The 20,168-nt window shown below is 36.8% G+C and overlaps 1 protein-coding gene and 1 long non-coding RNA gene across 2 annotated transcripts; both read left to right on the forward strand.

Annotated features, from left to right (window-relative positions):
* Positions 1-536: 536 nt before the first annotated feature.
* Positions 537-13,306, forward strand: LOC107788843 (uncharacterized). Its single transcript, XM_075233042.1, is given in 16 exon segments — positions 537-649; positions 737-816; positions 2,281-2,375; positions 3,298-3,455; positions 3,880-4,031; positions 4,947-5,065; positions 5,501-5,661; positions 5,739-5,813; positions 6,895-6,966; positions 8,419-8,556; positions 11,330-11,485; positions 12,147-12,199; positions 12,292-12,470; positions 12,679-12,757; positions 12,852-12,967; positions 13,052-13,306. Coding segments are annotated over 14 exon segments (1,578 nt in total). The 5' UTR covers positions 537-570; the 3' UTR covers positions 12,740-12,757; positions 12,852-12,967; positions 13,052-13,306.
* LOC142170727 (uncharacterized) lies at positions 11,533-12,145 on the forward strand. Its single transcript, XR_012700153.1, has 3 exons — positions 11,533-11,665; positions 11,773-11,869; positions 12,009-12,145. It is a non-coding gene; the product is annotated as an uncharacterized LOC142170727 (long non-coding RNA).
* Positions 13,307-20,168: the final 6,862 nt, after the last annotated feature.

Consider the following 20,168-nt stretch of genomic DNA (forward strand, 5'->3'; position numbering starts at 1 on the left):
GTAGTAAATTAATATAAATTGACGCAAACAACACTAAACATCTATCGGAAGACTCCAAGGGCATTGCGGCTGACTCCATCTCTCCAAGGTTAAAAGAGGTTGTTTAGCTACGTTTACTGGTCAAACTGGCTTATAAGTACTTTTTGGTTTATTTACGATGTTTAATAAAATTAAAAATGCTTATAAGTTAAGTGCTTATAACCCAAAAATAAGTTAAAAGTCATAAGTTGGTCTCCCCAACTTATCAAATTTAAGTTTATAAGCACTTTAAGTTTGACCAAAATATTTACTATTATATCCCTAAAATACTTTTTTTTAAAACAAAACTCTTCGGCTGCTTATTAATAATTTTAGCACTTTTATCTAAACACTTAACTGCTTAATTTTTAAATCAGCTCCAATACTTAAAAGTACTTTTTAGCACCTAATTCCTATCGGTTACTCTAACTCAGGTAAGCCAAACAAGCTCTTGCTAGAATTCCTCCAAATAAACCGGTTCAACTGCACACTATATATTTCACATCGAGCCGTTCAACAAGCCAAATTGCATATTTCGACAGAGAGAAGGCAATGTCAAAATCTTCTTCTCAATCAACTGAAAATGGAGACCGCTCGGTGAATTTATCTCACACATTCAAGTACTTGCTAGGCCAGTAATTTTCCTTCTCACCTTATATTTGTTCAATTTTCATATTTTTTTAGCATTGTTTGTTCAGTAATGTGTTCATATTTGTAGCAACTCAATTTTTATCAAGGGGAATACCGTTCATATTCAACTCTTGGATCGTTCGGCACCTTAATGAAGAAGACTATGCGGTATTATTCTATTTTAACCCTTGTTTTTTTTTTGTACTTTTGTTTTTGTAGAGTATGTGATCCAATTAGAAGGTGTTTTGCAAATTTAAAAGACAATTTAGCAAGTATCGGAATGAATGAGCCCAAATAAAATAATTTTTTTTGCTGGAAATATAAAGTAGCATTAATTTAGAGGATTCAACATCCAAGGGGTGGCATAGCGGTCAATGAAGTGGGCACACCTTGGTCCTTGATAGATGACAAATGCTATGTGATTTATTCTCATCCAATGGAATAGTCTAGGCGTACTCAAGCTAGCCCAACACCACCTTCATAAAAAATGAATATGGAGGATTCTTATATGCGAGCCCAACTAGTTCGTGATTGAAGCTTTGTGGTTTTTGTTGTTTTATGTATATGACTATATATAAAAACGTAAATTTGAAACTTGGTCCTTGGAGACCAGAGTTCAAATCTGGCGGACACAAAAACTGCTAAGTGATTTCTTCTCTTCTGCCTAAGACTTGGTAGGCGGAGTTACTTGGCACCTGTGTTGATAGGTGGTGGGAGATTGCAGGTACCAAATGGAATAGTTCAGGTGCCCTCAAGCTGGCCCCGACATCACCTTTTAAAAATATGAATATTTGAAGATTCTTATCAGCGACACCAACTAGTTAGGGATTGAAGCTTTGTTGTTTTTGTTGTTTCATGTATATGTCAATGTATTTGTAGGTGCAATTTTGTTAATAAGTTGGTTTGGAGTTGTTTCTTCTTACTTTGTTCTCTTCTTGGGTTGAGAATACAACATTTGGAAAGATTACTATAGGTAAAAGTTAGAAAAGGGAAATTGTTATTCGTTTCTTGGTATTTCATATTATATTATATTGAATAGAAGTTTGTGAGCCCGAACAGGTGATCAAACTTGAACAAAAGAAAGTATGAATTGGTCATTCTATTAGAGTTAGTATTTCGGGTATATTCTGAAATAGTAGTTGAAGTATGTAATAGTTTTCTGGAGAGGTTAGTATGTAATAGTTTTCTGGAGAGGTTCCTTAGTAACTTTATTTAGGTATTGGCGCTACTAGGTTGATTTAATTTGAATCACAAAAGATTACAGCCTCTCCATGGAATGATGGAAATACGAGAATAGGGAGAAGTCAACTAAATTAGGTGGATTAAATAATGAGAAGAATTCTCTCACTTGTTCTTGCTGTAAGCTCTAAGTTGTTTTCTTCTCTTTTTCTTGTATAAACTTTTGTGGCTGATTGGTTGTGAACTGGACAATACAGCATCTATGTTGATATGGACCATATCGATTCACCATAATTTTGTTTGATGTTTGTGGTGATGTGAGTTCAACATGTTATCAGTTAACTCATATGTTTTATTGTTATCAGTTAACTCATATGTTTTATTGTACTTTTCAACCTGACTTCTTGGTTTTATGTACATGAAATGTCTAACACTTCTTTGTGCATCATGCAGTTGTATGCTGTACAATTTCACTTGTTCATTACTTGTGTGCTTTTTCTTAGTCGAGAGGGCTTCAGGCGAGCATGCATGAGGGCCGACATTTATTGGTACTATTGGATGTTTTCTTTATGCTTCTTTTAGTTCTGTTCTTTGTATTTCATTTCAGAATTTCTTTTAGTTCCAATAAATAAAATTATCAAATCAATAGAAGCCTGTTGCAACTCTTTCTCTCTTTATATTGAAATTAAAGATTTCAGTACTCATCTCGTGTAGTAAGCATATATTTTGTGTCAAGCTGTGATGGTCACAGTCAATAAAATGTTCTTTTAGACTTTTGCTGTGAGATTTTGAAAATCTATTTTATGTGATCCACATTACCTAATTATGCTTGTTATTTACCAATTGTAATGGGGGTGAAACTAATCTCCAGATTATAACTTCTTTAAAAAATCATTACTTTATTTGTACTATACAAGCACCAGGTAGGTATATTACCAAAGATTTCCATTTAAGTTGCAAAGAGCTCAAAAAGCCTGTAAAATCATCCACTTGGTTTTACATTTTCCTGTTGCTTTTTCTCAGCATCGACATAAACAATGTAAAAGTCCTTTCTGGAGAAGGACTTCCATTAGTTGTGACATTGTGGATAAGCATGAACTTTCTAGAGGTCTTTGACAATGACAAGAGCTAATAGGTGGCTAAGGTTTTGAATTCTCAGAATAAATATGTGAGACATGGCAAGAGGATACGACATTTTAGGAAACCAAATTTCAGATGTTTGACCGTTTAGATGGCACTCCTAATATAAACTTCAATTAGCTAACAGACCCCTATGTTAAGCAAATAGAGGGTGTAGTCTATCTGGTTCGACATTGTGTAGTTCCGGCAAGATGAGTACATGAAGGTTCTTTTATCTTTTGTTTCTGGCTTTCTGTTTCTTCTTTAAGACTTCCATTAGAAATAAATAAATAAATATACATATTGGATCTGCTTTTGAAGTTTAAGGAAGTAACTGTCTTTAAATTGCAGTGGCGGATCACTGAGAGAAAATGCAGCAAAACTGTTGAAAGTAGCATGAATGGCCCTCCCTTTGGGAATAATTGTCACATTTGCAGGATGCCTTTTTGTTTTATGGTGGCAAGAACTAAGTTATTCTAGTCAATATGCACAGGCTATATGGATAAATGGTGAGCTTAAACTTTGATATACAGTCTTTTAAAGAATTGTGCTGTGTGCCTATTGTACGAGCTGGTTATCAATGTGAGCTAGGAAAACTAAACTTTCCATGGTTACTTATCAAAAAACAAAAAAAAGAATTATGTTTCCATGATTGCTTCTGTTTTCGGCTTTTGAACTGTTACTTGTGAGGGTTTGTATGTATGCCCTTCTAAAATTGTTATTCATGTGCTGTATGTCTTTGACTTCAATGTGAGTTTAACATAATCCGGACCTGCTTAGAACCATTTTTTTACCTACTTACATCTGGTTGGATGTTCAAGACTTGAATGTATCATGTATCGGACTGTCCCTGAAGTTGATTTTGTGAATTTTCTGGAAAAATTCTCGTCTGACTTCTTCATTTTTATTGGAAATTTTATTTCCATCGAGCAGGTTTTGCATGTATATTGGAGCTACTAGCCGAACCCTTTTACATCTTATCTCAGAATTTGCTTCTCCTCAAGTTGCGTCTGATAGTTGAAAGTGCAGCTACCCTTTCACGTTGTATAGCTACCTACATGCTCATTGAAAAGCTACCTGGCATGGTAAACAACTATTGATCATCTTCATTATTTATCTTTTGTAGTTTTCAGATTTAAATTTTATCTTTACTTACAGTTTAAGTGAGTTTACTGTTAGTCAATCGTGTTCATTTATAACAAGAATTACTGCCTTAAATTATTTATGCAAAGTTGGAATTGTTGCTCAATGGCATAATATACCTCTTGAGGATTGAATTATATTATGAATAGTAATTATATTGCGTTAATTTATGAAGTTTAGTCCTAAAAAGTGACTTTGATGAAACACCAATTTGACCGTTGCAAGTGTGCAGGAACAATATTTTGAAGGAGTCTCCACACGTCTACATAGTTTGAAGACTAATGTTTAGTAAATCTAGTTTTTGGTGTAATCTTAAACATGTAAGTGATGTAAATCTCTGATGGACTTTGTTAGAAAAGGACCCTACTTTTGTACTTAATTGCATCTCCTTGATGCTTCTGTTAATTTCAATCACAAGAAGGAGCTTCCAGTACAGTAAATATTTGGTGGCTTTCAGTAATGTACCCCCCTCATGCCTTATTTTATGCATTCTTCCTTTGATAATTGAAATTTGAAAGACATGATTCCTTTGATTGGTACATCTGCGGGCATGTATTTTGCTGCCTGACTGAATAGTGTCGACCTTAAACTTGATAATTGATATAGAAGTATTCTGGTCCACCATTTCTGGTGGATGAATGAGTATCATCTTCTGTAGTCCCTTGTCTTATTTAATCTGATGATTTTTCATAAAACTGTGCGCATAACTGTTCCATGTCCTTGCATGAGTTGTTTACTTGCAGGGACGCCAGAACTTAATTCAGTTTAGTTGTGGTGACAAACATTGAAAATTACAATTTCAAACCTTCCGGAGAAAGCAATATACAAAAATTGAGATTAGGATTTCTTACTTTCAGGAGAAAGCAATTGTATTTGCCTTGTCGCAAGTCGCATTTGGAGCGTGTGTGTTCTTTGGCTACTGGGGCTACTTTCTTCTTTTTCACATGTATAGCAGTTCTGATCTCTTTCCTTTCGGGTAAGAATTCTAATGTTTACTCCTCCTCTGTTGTTTCACATGCATGCTATACGTTTCATATGTTCTTTGATAAGTGATATGTAAAGTAAGGCACAAGCTGATGCTTATAGCAGATTTACAGACAAAACACAAAAACATCTATCTATCTATATATATATATATATATATATATATAATATGGGAGAGAGGGAGTGGTCCTAAAGAAAACAAGTCAACCTTTTATGAGAATGGAGCTTTTTCCTTCTTTTGGAAGTGGGGGTGGCTGGGCACTTGGCTACAAGAAATACAAAGGAATGAATGTAGGCCTACCTTTGGTTTGGCTATATCAATTTTTCAACTTTGTTCGCAATATCGCTCTGCCTCTTCTCTTATGTTGACAGTTCTTTTCTTCTTGTGATTGGAATTTAATTTATTTGACAGTCGATACCTTTCTAGTGTAGGAAATGGAGGCATTGATGAGCAGCTTTCAAAAATGTGTATGTTGTTTACCTTTCAATCTTTCCGAAAGTTGCTTCTTCAAGAAGGAGAAAAGATGGTTCTTGTGTGGTTGGACACACCATATAACCAAGCAGTATATGGGCTTGTAGACAAACTAGGTATGATTTCTTAACAAAGCAGCATATTGCTTAAACAGGTCATACTTTTTACCAGATACATATAATTGATATTTCAGGAAGCTTAGTGGTTAGGCTGGTGTTTCTCCCATTTGAAGAAAGTTCATATGCTACATTTGCAAGGTCTGCATCAGGTTTATCTCGCCTTCCTCTTATAGGACTCTTCTTAGTTATAGGTCTCACACCTAATTTTTTTTTATTTTTCAGTTTGTATGTTCTTCTAAATCTTGCTTAGTTGTTATCGTGGTGAGTAATGCCAATTTGCTTTCACAAGGGGGAGGGGAAGGGCAAGAAGAGAGAAATTCATGAAGTTAGTTCCTTAGTTGGATTATTGTTCATATATCGTGACACACAACTATAAGGGACGTAAAAGATATAAGAATTCGTCCTTTTCAGTCTAGATTTGGGAGGTTAGATGACCCATTTTTACTTACCAAACAAGGAAATGACAAATAATCATCCTTCTACCTACCTCTTTTCGCCCTTACAGATCATGTTCTTAACATGATTTATTGACTGGCTCCTATGGAAGTTTTTCATGCCTTATTGAAAGACAAGACACAGAGAGAATGGTGTTTCCTCAAGTGATGCCACGCCTATTAAGAAATACTTTTGAACCAAAGGTTATACTGGTTTTTACTAGTTGTTGGCATGTCTTATATTTCTGGTTTGACTTTTCAGGTTTTTGCGCAGAAGCTATGAAATAGATAAATGAGCTTATCTTTTTGTTTAACCTTAACAACCAACATGACTATTGCTTTTGCCTTTTTTTTTCCTGATGCTACTTGATGTATTTGTTTCTTTAACAGAATTTTGCTTGGTTCATTACTTCAATGAACCCGGTTATCTTATAGCATGAATGTGTACTGTGCACTTGTCAGACTTAACCTCTTCCAGGATCTCAAGTTGTAGGCCATTTTGGTTTCCTTAAGAAGCTTCTTTGACTTGATGACAGAAATTGGTGATGTATTCTCCAAGAATTCTGGTTTAGTGCACCAAAACACAATGAACGGCTATATTTCAGCCATGACTTACAGTCTTCTCCGAACTTGCTAGCTTTTACTTAACCTTAGCTCTGATATTGCATTATTGGTGTTTTTAGCCACCACAAAGCTATAAACAAAATTTTTAACTTAATGCTGACAGTCTTTCTTCTTTTCATTCAATTGGAAGTGGCAATTTGCTGATGCCCCAGCTGTTTCACTAATTTGACAAGTGAACACACACAGAAGCAAAAGAAACTGGGAAAAAGTTTATCTGAGGCTTTGAAACTTGTTTTACTAATAGGTAACTATGACATCTTTCATAACTTGCTCTAATTTATTTGTTTATTTATTTACTTATTAAATTTGTACAATAGACTCTTGTGGTCCGACCCTTTGCCGAACCCCGCGCAAAGCGGGAGCTTAGTGCACCTGGCTGCCCTTTTTTTTACTTATTTTTTTGTTTATCTATTGCATCTGTTTTGAAAATCATTGTTGCTATAGAGCTGGACTCGTGGTTTCCTACCTTTACTTATCTTCCTGGCTCATGAATTTAGAAGCTTGTTACTAAATGAGTAAAAAATGGGCGCCGTCTTAATTTTTCCAGACCTGTTATCTTAGCGAACATTGACAAAAATTCTCATATCCAGTTATACAAATTATCGACATCAGCGTACAAATGATGTCATGCTTTTTTGAAAATCATTCTACTGTTAAACATTCTGGGTGCTAGTCATTGACCTTCTCACAACTTATACGGTATGTCAGATTCACATGCATAGGTAGCGATGTATTTTCTTACAGAAATTCAACCTAGTCTTTCGAATATGAGTGCTGCTTCGAAATAAGTGTAAGGATCCTCTCTGTCATTGTTAATTACTCTTTATACCATCCTGTATAATGTGGCAGAAAAATGTGGGACGTTTCTCCTTGCATCATATGGGTTATCTGGAAAGAGAAATACGAGGTGTTTGAAGGACAAGCTATACAGAGTAAAGCATTGTTATTTAAGCATTTTTTTTATGCAAACAGAAAAATTTAGGTTGCTTAGACACTTTTATGAATTTTTTTTGGGATCGCTAAAGATGAAATCTTTTGTAAAGTTAAATTAGCACCTTGTTGGTGCCATTATGATAATTTGAAACAAAAAACTCTTTCTGCATTAGCCCAAAAAAAGCTCTCTCTGCTACTCTTTAGTTTTCGAAACTCAATCATCTGCGTTGCGAATCTTTATTGCAGAAGGGACCTTTCTCGTGAGTGGAATGGACTGCTGAATCTTGAAACTAAAAAGAACCTGAATTAAAACATCTACTTTTGGGCACACAACTATTGTGGTGACAAATTCACAGTCTACCTAAGAGAAAAAGAACAGTTGAAAGCCTCAAAAGATAGAGGCCGATGTACATCACTCAGCATTTGGGATGTTATGACTTAACTAAGACTCTAAAATATGTAGTAGACTGCTTTTGACTGCCATTGAAATAGGAAGCTTCCAGAATATGTTCTCTAGACTTGCTCTTGCTTAGGCATTTTGCTTGGTTTATCAGCATCATTACCATATGCTTCAAACTAATTCTTTTCTTTTTGATAAATATGCTCGAACAATAAATTGACACACGATATGTCTCACTTGCTGCTTGTACTTATTACATGGAAAAACTTGGTAAACTTTTATTTCTTTTTGGTTCTTAGGTTTTTCAAAACGAATTAGACTCCAAATAGCTTATCTTCATTTCCAAAACTGCTTGTCTTGTAGGTTTGGTGGTCATGGCCTTTGGCCCTAGCTATTCCTACTCTCTCATCAGATTGTTGTATGGTCGCAAGTGGAGTGACGGAGAAGCTTCAACAGCTCTACGATACTATTGCCTCTATGTGATTCTTTTGGCTATGAATGGTAAGGGCGTGCTTGGTTTTCATAATAGAAATCGATTATAATCTGAACTAAGCGATTATTGAATAATTAATTAGAAAATAATGACTTCCATGAAAATCTTATGCAGTTATCGTTTCTAACAGTGATTTCTCATATAATAACTAAAACCAATTAGAGTTAATGAAACAAATTGATAGGAATACCGATTAAATAAGATAATAAACCGTGTCATCCTTGTCTAGAGTGATCCATGAGAAAAATTCTATTCAAGACTTCAGACAGAAAAGGGAACACTGACAGTTTGAGTAGGTTTTCCTTTGTTTTTGTATGATTCATTTGTATTATCATGAGATAATTTCACTACGACCCGATGGGGGCTAGTGACCATGATCTAGACTCAAAGGACCTTCTCTCCATGTTTTATGTGAATAAGGCCAAGTGAGCGCAAAAGAAATTCCATGCTGAAACCTTTCTGTAATACTGAAAGTTGAGGGACCCCCTCAACAACTGTCAATTATTTTTGGAAGGTCCAGAACTATTCCTATTTCTATCTTCCTCTTCATTAATTATTTTTGGTGCTTAAGATTTAATTTAATTAGTTACCTTGATGATTTACTATAGGTTTTCTAGTTCGTCCTCCCATATCCTGATGTTGTGACTTGAAACGAAACACTTTTGATCATGAAATATTATGGGGGCTTGGGTTTTTCTTAACTCTGTTGATTTCAAGTTTCGGCAGCTCATATCTATTGGTGCTTCTGTGGTTCCTCTGTATTTATAACCGGGCCACAACACATGAATTGGAACTGATTTACTTCCATACGGCGCGCTTAAGCCCTAAAGCAAGGCTGAAAACATGTTGAGCGCTTCGCCTCGCTTTGCGGGCGCTTCAGTGTCGCATCAAGACTCTAAGGCACCTTGTCAATGAGTGTAATCCTGAAAATGCGACACTAAACAATTGATATTTCACTTTATCGTAATTTGTTTTCAATTTTTGTCCATTTATTTGTTATTCATGCTTATAATTATTGGTCTTGGACTGCATATACATATTTTTACTTTTTCTCCAATTGCGCCTTCTTTCGTTAAAGCCCACGCTTTATTTGCGCTTTGCGCTTAAAGCCCCGATGGGCCATAGAGTGTTTTTGCGCTTTTCGCCTTTGATAACACTGCATACGCTCAAATGTGATACTTGGCACCTAATCAATCTATAACTCTCAGTAAATAAGGGCAGAGAATGTCAAAACTTTGCAAACAAACTACTTTTAGCAACGGGATTACCTTTTGAAGTTGGCATGATATGAGTTTAAATAGAGTAACGTGGTAAATGTAATTCATATAACCGATCCAAACTTATTTGGGACCGAGGTGTAATTGTAGTAGTTGTTGAGGATCATTTTATGAAGCAAGCAGCAGTTTATGATGATAATTAATCAGGTCCGCTGAAACGTCACTTTTAGTAAATAATGATGTGGAGACAGCTGTTTATATATGGGAAAAAAGGTTGTGAAGAACTGAAGATTGCATTTCCCAACTTTGGCTTCTATTTTAATCAGTTACTGTGTTTGATTTTGTAATTAACTTTGCTGCTGCAGCCTCCACGGCCAAAGTTTCTTAGATAAGAGGACTTTTCATGTTTGAAATTTCTGCGAGTGATGCAGTTCTTGAGCTTTCTGATAAATTTTGGCAAAGCAGAACTGAAGCTCTTAACTGGAGTCGGGCCAAGTTTATCCACCAGTCGTTTTTGTTGTTCAGTATTGTTGAAGTGATACAACCTTGAAGCATGCTTTTGAAATTGGTGACTTTTATTCGACTTTTTCGGTAGGGATGAAACTATTGGCAAGTTTCTTTTGGAATATGCCATCTTTTGTGCTTTTGTCCCTTTGAGGACAGGGCACTGTCTTCTTGCTCATGGAGGATAGCCAGGACGTTCCAATTAAAATGCAGCAAATACCTGCATGATCAGAAACGAAAGATCCCAATATCCCTAATCTTTTTAATTCGTGGATTATAAATCCTTGACGTTCCAGAAACTACCTAGAAATCCTTGTAGTGATGTATTGCAGCTATGTACTATGCTAATGCAACGTCGTTACCCCCACTGCCTTTATGAATTATTGTTGGAGGTTTTAGCGCATTTTTTCATACAACTTTGATTTTAATAATTTGATCATTTATGGTATTTCCTTACATATTCTCGTATTTCCTATATCTCTTATATTGCTGTTACTTTGTTTTTATGGTATTTATGTTATGTTATGAATTTTATGTTATTTTATGTTGTTTTATTATGAGTCTATTGATAGTACTAATATAGTGTCTCTTGTCGCCTCTTTGAGCCGAGGGTCTCCTGGAAACAACCTCTCTGCCCCTCGGGGTAGAGGTAAGGTCTGCGTACATATTACCCTCCCCAGACCCCACTTGTGGGATTTACACTGGGTTGTTGTTGTTGTTGTTGTTGTTGATCATTTATGAATCCGTTTACTCCTTTTACATTTTTCTGATAAGAAGGCTTATTGCTTTTTATATAACTGATGGAAAGCTTATATATTCTGTTTCAAGTAGCTGAGATCTACAATCAAGTGTGTTCTCTTCTCGTTTTGCAACCTGCAATATTAATTGCAATGATGTGCTCAAAAGATTGTACATCTGATTTGTCTGTATTTGCTTTCACCTTGTGAAGATGATATGTTGAATTTACCCTGACCAACTAAAGTTTTCTTTAGCTTTACCAGCCTTAAGGTCTACAGATACTATTATGAAATTGTCAAGTTTTTCTTTGTCTTTGGTGCAGGAACATCTGAAGCATTTTTGCATGCGGTCGCAGATGAGATTCAACTCAAGCGCTCAAATGATTCCTTGCTTGTGTTCTCATTGATTTACCTGGTGTTGAATGTTTCTCTTATACGTTCAGCTGGTGCAATTGGGTTGATTTTAGCAAATTCTTTGAGTATCTTTTCATGATACATTAAAGTATTAGATTTCTTCTTTTCCTAATATTTCGACAGTGTTTGCTTCTTTATTTAAAAAAAGGAAATTGATGATCAGTGTTCGCACTACAGATCTTGGTTCAGAAATAAGGCAAGGCCTTACAATTTGGTGGTGTGTTCTGATTAGGTTGTTGGGGATGGTGAATATCATGTACCATACATCATAGGGTTGCATATTTCATTTATCAGCATCTTTCACGTTGCAAATTCATAATCTATCATTTTCAGATAAAAGAACTATTTTCAGGAACACTTGTAATACGTAGAACTGTAGAAGAACTAGCCAAATAGAGCTTGGTTTTCACTTTGGTGGTGATAGCCTGGAAGCCATATTGCATAAGAAGGTAAGTGTTTCACTGGTGATTGCTATTGAGTTTTTGCATTTAGTAGCAAAGTTACAGCAGTAGTAGCGCGCAAGCATCTATAACATTATTGTTGTTGCTGGCTGCTAAAACTGAAACGGCTATCTGCTAAATATGAAAGGCAACAAGCACTTGTAGTCATCTGTGTCCAGAGTTGGAAGTGTATGAGTGGTTCTCTAGATCTTTGGTACTGTGTGAACCCAGTTGTCCTTGAGGATATCTAAAAATTTTAGCCGCTAGTTCCTTGACTTGTTGAAAGATATGGCTTTAAGGATCGCTTACTCAGCAGTATTCATCAGGAACTATTTCCAGGTATTTGCTAAGCTTGTGAAATTATTTTGCTTTATATCATCAAAACCAATAATTTTCCTGATGCTTTACTATTCTTTGGATTTTTTTCTCAGGGTTCATCCTCATTTTCCTTCGGTAGCTGCCTGCCCTCTGGTTGGACGTTTCTGCTTCTTTCTGGAGTAGCCACTCTAATTTCAGAAAAGATATTTCTGGATCGGGATGACTTCTGGAAAACATTTAGCTGTCACTTCTTAGTGGGAACCACCAGTTTCATGCTAGAAGCCTTTATCATGTAAGTTTGTAGGGAGCTTATGAAGATGACCTTTGCAGAGCTAACATTTTTGTTGTCCAATGCGCTCTGTGGACTAGAATTGTAGGAGACTAGGCTCAAAGACAGAACATCAAAACTTAACTGCTATAATTTGGAAGTCCTATAACTAAATTGTATTCTAAAAAGCATGACGTGTGTGTTTGTGAGTCTTATCTATCTTAATCTTCAGCTATCGTCGCGAGAGGAGCTTTATCAACAATATCATACGTTTCCGGGAGCTTGCTGACTGAGAAGAAAATCCCACTGCAGTAAGGATTTATTTTCCCCCATCTTTCATGCTCACAATTTTTTTTATGGTTCTTTATTTTGATGTTCACCTGGACATGATCCCTCTCAATGCAGGTCAAAGCAAGACCCTTAGTCATCAGTTATTTTATGGACAGAAGATGGCATTTAGCTCCTTGATGCATATCGGCAATTGTTTGTTGCATTTCAAAGTGAAAATCATAGTTTACTAGGTATGACAAAACTCTGGTTTGATGTTTTAATGAACTGGTTCGTGTTCCTTTTATTTTGGCCATAATATTTGCTTAATGCTCCAGGCAGGTGTATTCACTTGTCGGGTTTCCACATCAAATCCAAGTGGTCTTGGCATCTCAGAATTGTGATTGTTGAAATCAATTTCTTTTTTTTTTTTTAATAAGGAATTGTTGTAATCAATTATCTGAATTTTCCAATCGTAAAAGAATGGGTACTTTCAGATAATGTTCAATGAAGGATGAGAAATTAACTTTTTTACCTATTAAAGATAACAAAATTATAAGTTTTTTATGGAGACCACTGATTAATTTTTTTGGTTTACAATGTTGTTATTCTACTTGTGTTCAATTCCAGAGGTGAGTTGTTGTTTGATTCTGGTTGGATTTCATTTTGCAAGAATTTCCTAGATCAACCAGGATCAAGAACAGATGATATTATAAAGTGATAAATCATTGTATTGCCAAGTACATGATGCATTGACAGCGTAGTGATTTCCACATTTTTCTCCACATATTAGTGGTTTCATCTTTCTCCTACATTTGACGCTCATGCACTTTTGTGATGCAAGGGGCGAGAGGTATCATTCTTTCACTGCTTTTGCCTTTATTCCTTCTTTTAAGCTTTATTTGATTGAATTGGAGAACTGATGCAGTGGCAGTAAGAATGCTGTCATTAATATGAGTTGTGCATCTGTAGCAATATTGCCCTATATTTTCAGGGTAAAAATTATGCAGTGGCATCTAAGAATAGTGTGGATTTTTGGGTAGAAATAAATCTGTTCAGGTGATTTACTGTAACATGACATGCTATCTAAATTGATTCGTTTCTGCCGATAGGTACTCCGTACTTGCATGTACATACATATATGTTCATCTTGATTAATAGAGGGATTCATATATTCGGCATATCAATTCTCTTATCCAGTGCTCGAATTGCCTCCAGCTGCAGTAAAGATTTTATTTTTCGTAGTTTGGTTCCTCCTATAGGATAAAATCTCATTCCTACTTTTTGCAACCCCGTAAGGCAATCAAGAATAGCAAAATAGATGAGAGAGATGTATACATAGGTCGTCCAAAAGTAGCAGAATTGATTTGGGAAATAAGTGATCATAGTATGGGTTGTCGTCCAATGTCCATATAATGTTTATAGTTTGTTAACTATAACTACTGAAAGCTTGAGTCAAAAACGTAGCCAAAGCGGGGATAATTATAAGCATTGGTCACTAACAGCTTGTTTGGATCGTTGTTACGTATTGTTTCATAATGTATCGTATTGTATTGTATTGTATTGTACGGTATCGTTGATAAATACAATATTTGGGTAGATTGTGTCGTTTGCCGTCGTTTTATGATATCACACACCAGTAATATGAAGAATGAACTTGCAATATTATAAAGAAAAGTTACAATACAAGGTAAAATTATTATATAAAAAGGTATAGTAAATGATAAAATAAAATTATTTGATAATAATGAAGGGTGAGATTGAGAGAAAAAGACAAGGTAACTATGCGACTATATCAAATCGGTCGTTACATAAAGTGGCATATTTCGTTGACGGATTTAACGATACGATACAATAAAATTTAAGTAACAATTAAAACAAACATCGTATTTAACGTAACATACGATACAATACAATGGATAACAACCCTCCAAACAAGCTGTAAGTCTAAGTATCGTCATAATTGATTTTCAGAAATCCAGGCAAATCATCATAATTGGTTACAAATTTTGACCATAGCCATAATTGCTATGCAAAAAATTCACCATCATGTTTTGCTTCAAAATTGTTCCAAATCAACGTCAAATGACTTCAAATTTGATAAACCTTCTAAATATCAATTTCAATAATTTTTAATGGTTAGATTTAACTTATACTTTTAAAAATCAATGGATCCACTTTGTCTATTTCAACATGGTTTTTTTTCAAGTTCAAACAAAAATTATCAACGGTATTTTTCAATTTTCTTCAACCAAGCTAATTCAAATTATTAAAGATAGACAATATAAGCTCGATGGAACATTACTTACTCAACTTTAATGACAAATATTAATTTGTTAATTTTTTACGCCCGATACTCTATTAATTTTTACTATTAGTTGTATCATGTATGCTCATAAATTATTGGAAGAAGAAGAAAAAGAAAAGGGAGAAAGGAGAAAAAGTATAATATATCAGTCCAATCTATGCAAAACTACAACGTATTTCTTCCTTTGAAATATTTTAAAATATTTGACATAATTTTACCAATAATTTTAAAACATCTAACTTTTTTATTTTATTGTTTTGTCATGAGGAGCACATATTCTTTTAATTTTTTCAAACTTTAAAGTAATGTTTCTATTAGACTAACTTAGACTATCAGATACGTAATAAAATAGTTTGAGGGATCTTCAACATATCACTTTAGTTCCTAGCTAGTGTTATTGGCGCTTGCGTGTTTGTTTTTACTCGCATTTAGCTAAACGAAAAAGGGGTATTATCTCTTTTAGTCCGCGCCAAAAATTATTTACATTTGGTAGCCGAAAAATGTATACTTTTTGTATATAATATACAGAATGTATATATATACAAAATATATACAAATTTTATACATTTTTTCGGCTATTATTTTTACAGCGGCTATACAGTATCATTTTTCCAACGAAAAACACAAAAATCACCATCCGTAAGAGAAACTTGCTCAATTTGTAAATTGATTCAGCTTGTAATTCACTTTTGACCATGTTTTCTATGGTTCACCTGTAATGATATTAATTGTGCTTACATTTATAAGTAACTAGTCTATTTTTATGCCATCTGAACTTGAATCGTATTGAAGGGGCTAAAACGTAACCTCTTTAGCCTAATTTGATGTTTTACCATCACGACAGTTACTTACATTTTTACCAAGGTTAATTTATTTGCTATTTTTATAATTACCTTTGAGGGGTGCTTGTATCGGACTGTTCAAATCAAAGTAACTTATTAGGGTCTAGAGTGCATTACATTGTGCCGATTTATTTGATCTTGTTATTATTTGAAGAGAATTGTCCTACGATTGTGTTGGAGTCACTCGTATCTTTAATCTTGTTTCTTTTGTCCTTTTCTAAAAAAGCTTTGAGATAAGTTTTATTCTGCTAGGGCATTGATTCCAGTTGCATGGATAGGAACCCGCAAGGACATACAAAGATTATGGCCTGGGGCGGAAGGGTGTTCACCCGAATCCCCATTCGCCAAAATATTACACTGTATATATGTATACGGTGAAATTGGAGGGTTCAATTTCTCGTCATCGAGGCACCTCAGAAGACCATATCGAAGTCTCGAGGCTACAAGGTTATGGTCGAGTTTCCTCCCTCGAGGTTCGTCGACGCTCGACCTTGGGACAACGTTGACCGCGGCCATGGTAGAAACGGGGAGTTCCCAAGGCACGTGGCTAGGACTGACAGGTCTACCCTAGCCCTTAATCAGGATGTCTTCTAGCTGTCCCATCTCCGTTTCTTTATCATTAATGTATTTTGTACTATGTTGGGATTCCCCTCCTATATAAAGGGGATCTTTATCATTTTGTAGAGTTGTTGTTGCTTCAGTTGCTCCACACGAAATATAAACATTCTCTTTGCTCTCTAACTTATTCTTTGATATTATTGCTCTCATTTATTTTCTTCATTATTGTTCTTCATTCATTGCTTGTCATTGGCCATAAAGAGCCTTCATTGATTTTGTTATAACTATTAGTCTTACTTCGACCATCCTCGATAGCTCCCTGCCGAGCTCCGGAATCAACCTCGAGGCCCCGAATCAGCAAGCTCGAGGCCTCGATTATTGACCCCAACGGTTCGGTTATTCCCCTATCATTAACTCTCATTTCGTTTCCAAGTCTCACACACATAGCATCAACTGCTTAACAAACTAGCATAAAAATAGATCACATATTTTTAGAGCCCCATAAACAAATTTAATTGTTATTACCATTTTTACGGTAAACAGTTTGGCGCCCACCGTGGGGCTAAAAATAATAGTGATTATTTTCTTGCTGGTTTCGTCATACAACGCAAGTTATCTTTCACGCTTTTTCTTGTCCAAGATCTTCGATTTCAGGTCAAAATGTTTAACTCAGTGAATGGAGGCAAAAACAACAATCTCGAGGACCACGGAGAGAACGGTGTGGATGTTCCAGGTGTTGGTGTGCCACCACAATACCCTGGGAATGCGCCAGAACCAATCCCTGTGGACGTGGTCTCACGCGACGCCCAACGCATCGATATAAGCTCGCATACCAACAGGAGCATGCGTCAGGGAGATCCACAAGAAGTTTAGAAAACCCCGACCAGGGAAGATCGTGAGGTTAGCCTTCATGTTATTTTTGAAATGTTGCAGGCACAACAGCTAGCTATTGCTCAGCTACAAAGTCACCAGAAAACTCCCGGCATGATAGCACTGGGGACATCTCCCCCAGCCGAACAGGTACTGGAGAGATCGAGCAATAACGGGTCGATAGTTGATCCCGCCATCGTAAAAATGCTCGAGGACCTCACCAGAAGGATCGAATTGGGCGAGAAAATGATAGAGGCCAATGACCAGAAGGTCGAGACCTACAACTCCAGGGTCGACCAAATTCCGGGTGCACCCCCGGTCCTGAAAGGTGTGGATTCGAAGAAGTTCATACAAAGGTCGTTCCCAGAGGAAGCGGCGCCGAAACCCATTCCAAAGAAGTTCAGAATGCCAAAACTCCCAAAATACTGTCACACCTCCTTTTTACGCACCCGCGAGGGCGCAAGGGAGTTTTTTCCAATTAAAGGACAATCGAAGCGGGATTGGTTTATTTATTTCAGAGTCGCCACTTGGGAGATTTAGGGTGTCCCAAGTCACCAATTTTAATCCCGAATCGAGGAAATGAATGACTCCATATTACAGTCTGCGTACCAGAAATCCGGATAAGGAATTCTGTTAACTCGGGGGAAGGTGTTAGGCATTCCCGAGTTCCGTGGTTCTAGCACGGTCGCTCAACTGTTATATTCGGCTTGATTATCTGATTTTATACAAATATGAACTTATGTGCAAATTTTAACTTTTTACCGCTTTCATAATTATTATTATTAAGGAATGTGAACATCGCTTAAAACATGTCTTCGGACCGCGTCACATGAAATGCACCCACGATCCGGAACATATTTTTATTCAATGTTTTAGGATTTGGATTTGGGTCGCATGAAATGCACACCCGAGTTTAAGAAAGTAGATTATTAAACACGCACCTAAAGAGACTATCGTGTTATTATTTTGGGAAGGCCGTGAAATTCGCTAAACGACCCTCCTGAATTCTAAGTAATTTAAAATAAGTATTTACTGAGGGCCCCGCAATTTGTATTTTTATTCGGCGAGGCTCATCTCATTCTTATTTTTTTTTTAAAGGAATTTTTAACGTCGTGGAAATGCATCTCAGACCACGTCACAATCAATGTACCCGTGATTAGAGACACATTTCGATTTCGCTGAGACTTGGATTTGGGTCACATAAATGTGCACCCGAGCTTAAGGAGATAATATTATTAAAGGCGCGCCTAAAGCAACTAGCGCATTATTATTTTGGGTAGGGCCGTGAAATTTGCTAAACGGCCTATCCCGGAATCTAAGTATTTAATACATACATTTTGTGAGGGCTCCGCAATCTGTACATTTTTTATTTTTGGTGAAGCTTGTCTCGTTTTTTTATTTATTATTTGTTTATTTTTTCAAAAGAAAAAAAAAGGGATAAGGCTAAAATAACTACATTCTTTGCTACTTTGCGAGGTCATAGGTTATAGATTGAACCTATTTGATGAAGCGAGTATTTTTCCGCGGAATTAAAATTGCTACTATAATTTCAACATTACTACCACATGTATAAACAACTATTAAGACAAACTAAATAATTAACACCTTTCATGCAAACCTCTATTACGACAAATATTTGGATAACAACAATTTAAACATGAAGAAACAAAATGTCAAATAGCTACTTAAAATAACGAAACAACGGAAAAGATATTCACGGCCAAATTTCAATGCCATACGGAGTTAATTATCAAATATAGCAATTCGCAATCATCATGTATATATGTCTCGCATAATTTCGCGTACTATCCGCATGAACTAGGATTGTATTTCAACAAACACCTATACATATTACTAAACAACAAACATGAAGGACACGGGCAGAGATAACCTACTTGAGATTAACGTCCGATGCGTTGGACCTGCGACGAAACCTCGGACAACAACCTCGACGTACCGGACCTCGACGAACCAAAGACGACCTCAATGGAGACTGAAAGCTCGACCCAATACTGTCAACGCACGAGATGTTGGCTGCCTTTTGGATTTTTTCGACGCAGCAGGTTTGTAGTGGAGTTTGGACGTGAAGGAGTGGGGTTAGGGTTGCTGGGGGCGTGAGGATGGTGAACGACGATGGTGGGAGCTGGTTGCGACGGGGGGTGCGACTGGTTTGGGTTTGCTTGGTGGTTGTGTTGTGACGGAGAGGAAGTGGGTGTTCGGACGAGATGGTGATGCGAGGAGGACGACGAATGAAGCAGCGACGGGGACTGCCGGTGGTTGTAGGCGATGGGGAAGGCGTCCGAGCTGGTGGTTTTGGGGAGTTGCTGGGGTGCGAGGGTGGTTGATGGTAGCGGTTCCGACGAGTGGTTTTTGGAGGCGGAAGCAGCTGCGGTGGTGGCGACAGTAAAGTCGAGGAAGGAGGAGGCTATGGAGGTTATGGCGTTGTGGGTGGTGGTTTTGGAGTACAGTGACAACGGGGGGGAAGCTGGTGGTCGACGGACGTGGGTGGTGGCGTTTTGGACGTGAGGGGATGGTGGTTGAAGGGTCGTTTGGTGGTTTACTGGAGGGGTCGTGACGGAGGTGGTTCAAGCGTGGGGGGGGGGGGTCCGGCTCCTAGGTTTTTTCTTCTTCTTCTTTTTGAAGAAGAAGATGAATAGTGCTCTGCCCAAAATTTTCCCTCCTTTTTTCTTTCTTTGTCCGTGTATTTGATCCCTTTGGCCAAGACAAATGAGCCCCACGCGTGGTGGGGTTCGAGGCTTGTGTTCCCCACGCGTGGTGGGGTTCCCCGTGTATGGAATTCCGTCCGTGTTCCCCACGTGTGGCGGACTCGGATTATTATGGGCTAGGTCCGAAAATTAGGCCTAAAAGCGGGTAGTT

Source organism: Nicotiana tabacum, chromosome 16, assembly GCF_000715075.1.
Source record: "Nicotiana tabacum cultivar K326 chromosome 16, ASM71507v2, whole genome shotgun sequence".
Taxonomy (NCBI): Eukaryota; Viridiplantae; Streptophyta; class Magnoliopsida; order Solanales; family Solanaceae; genus Nicotiana; species Nicotiana tabacum.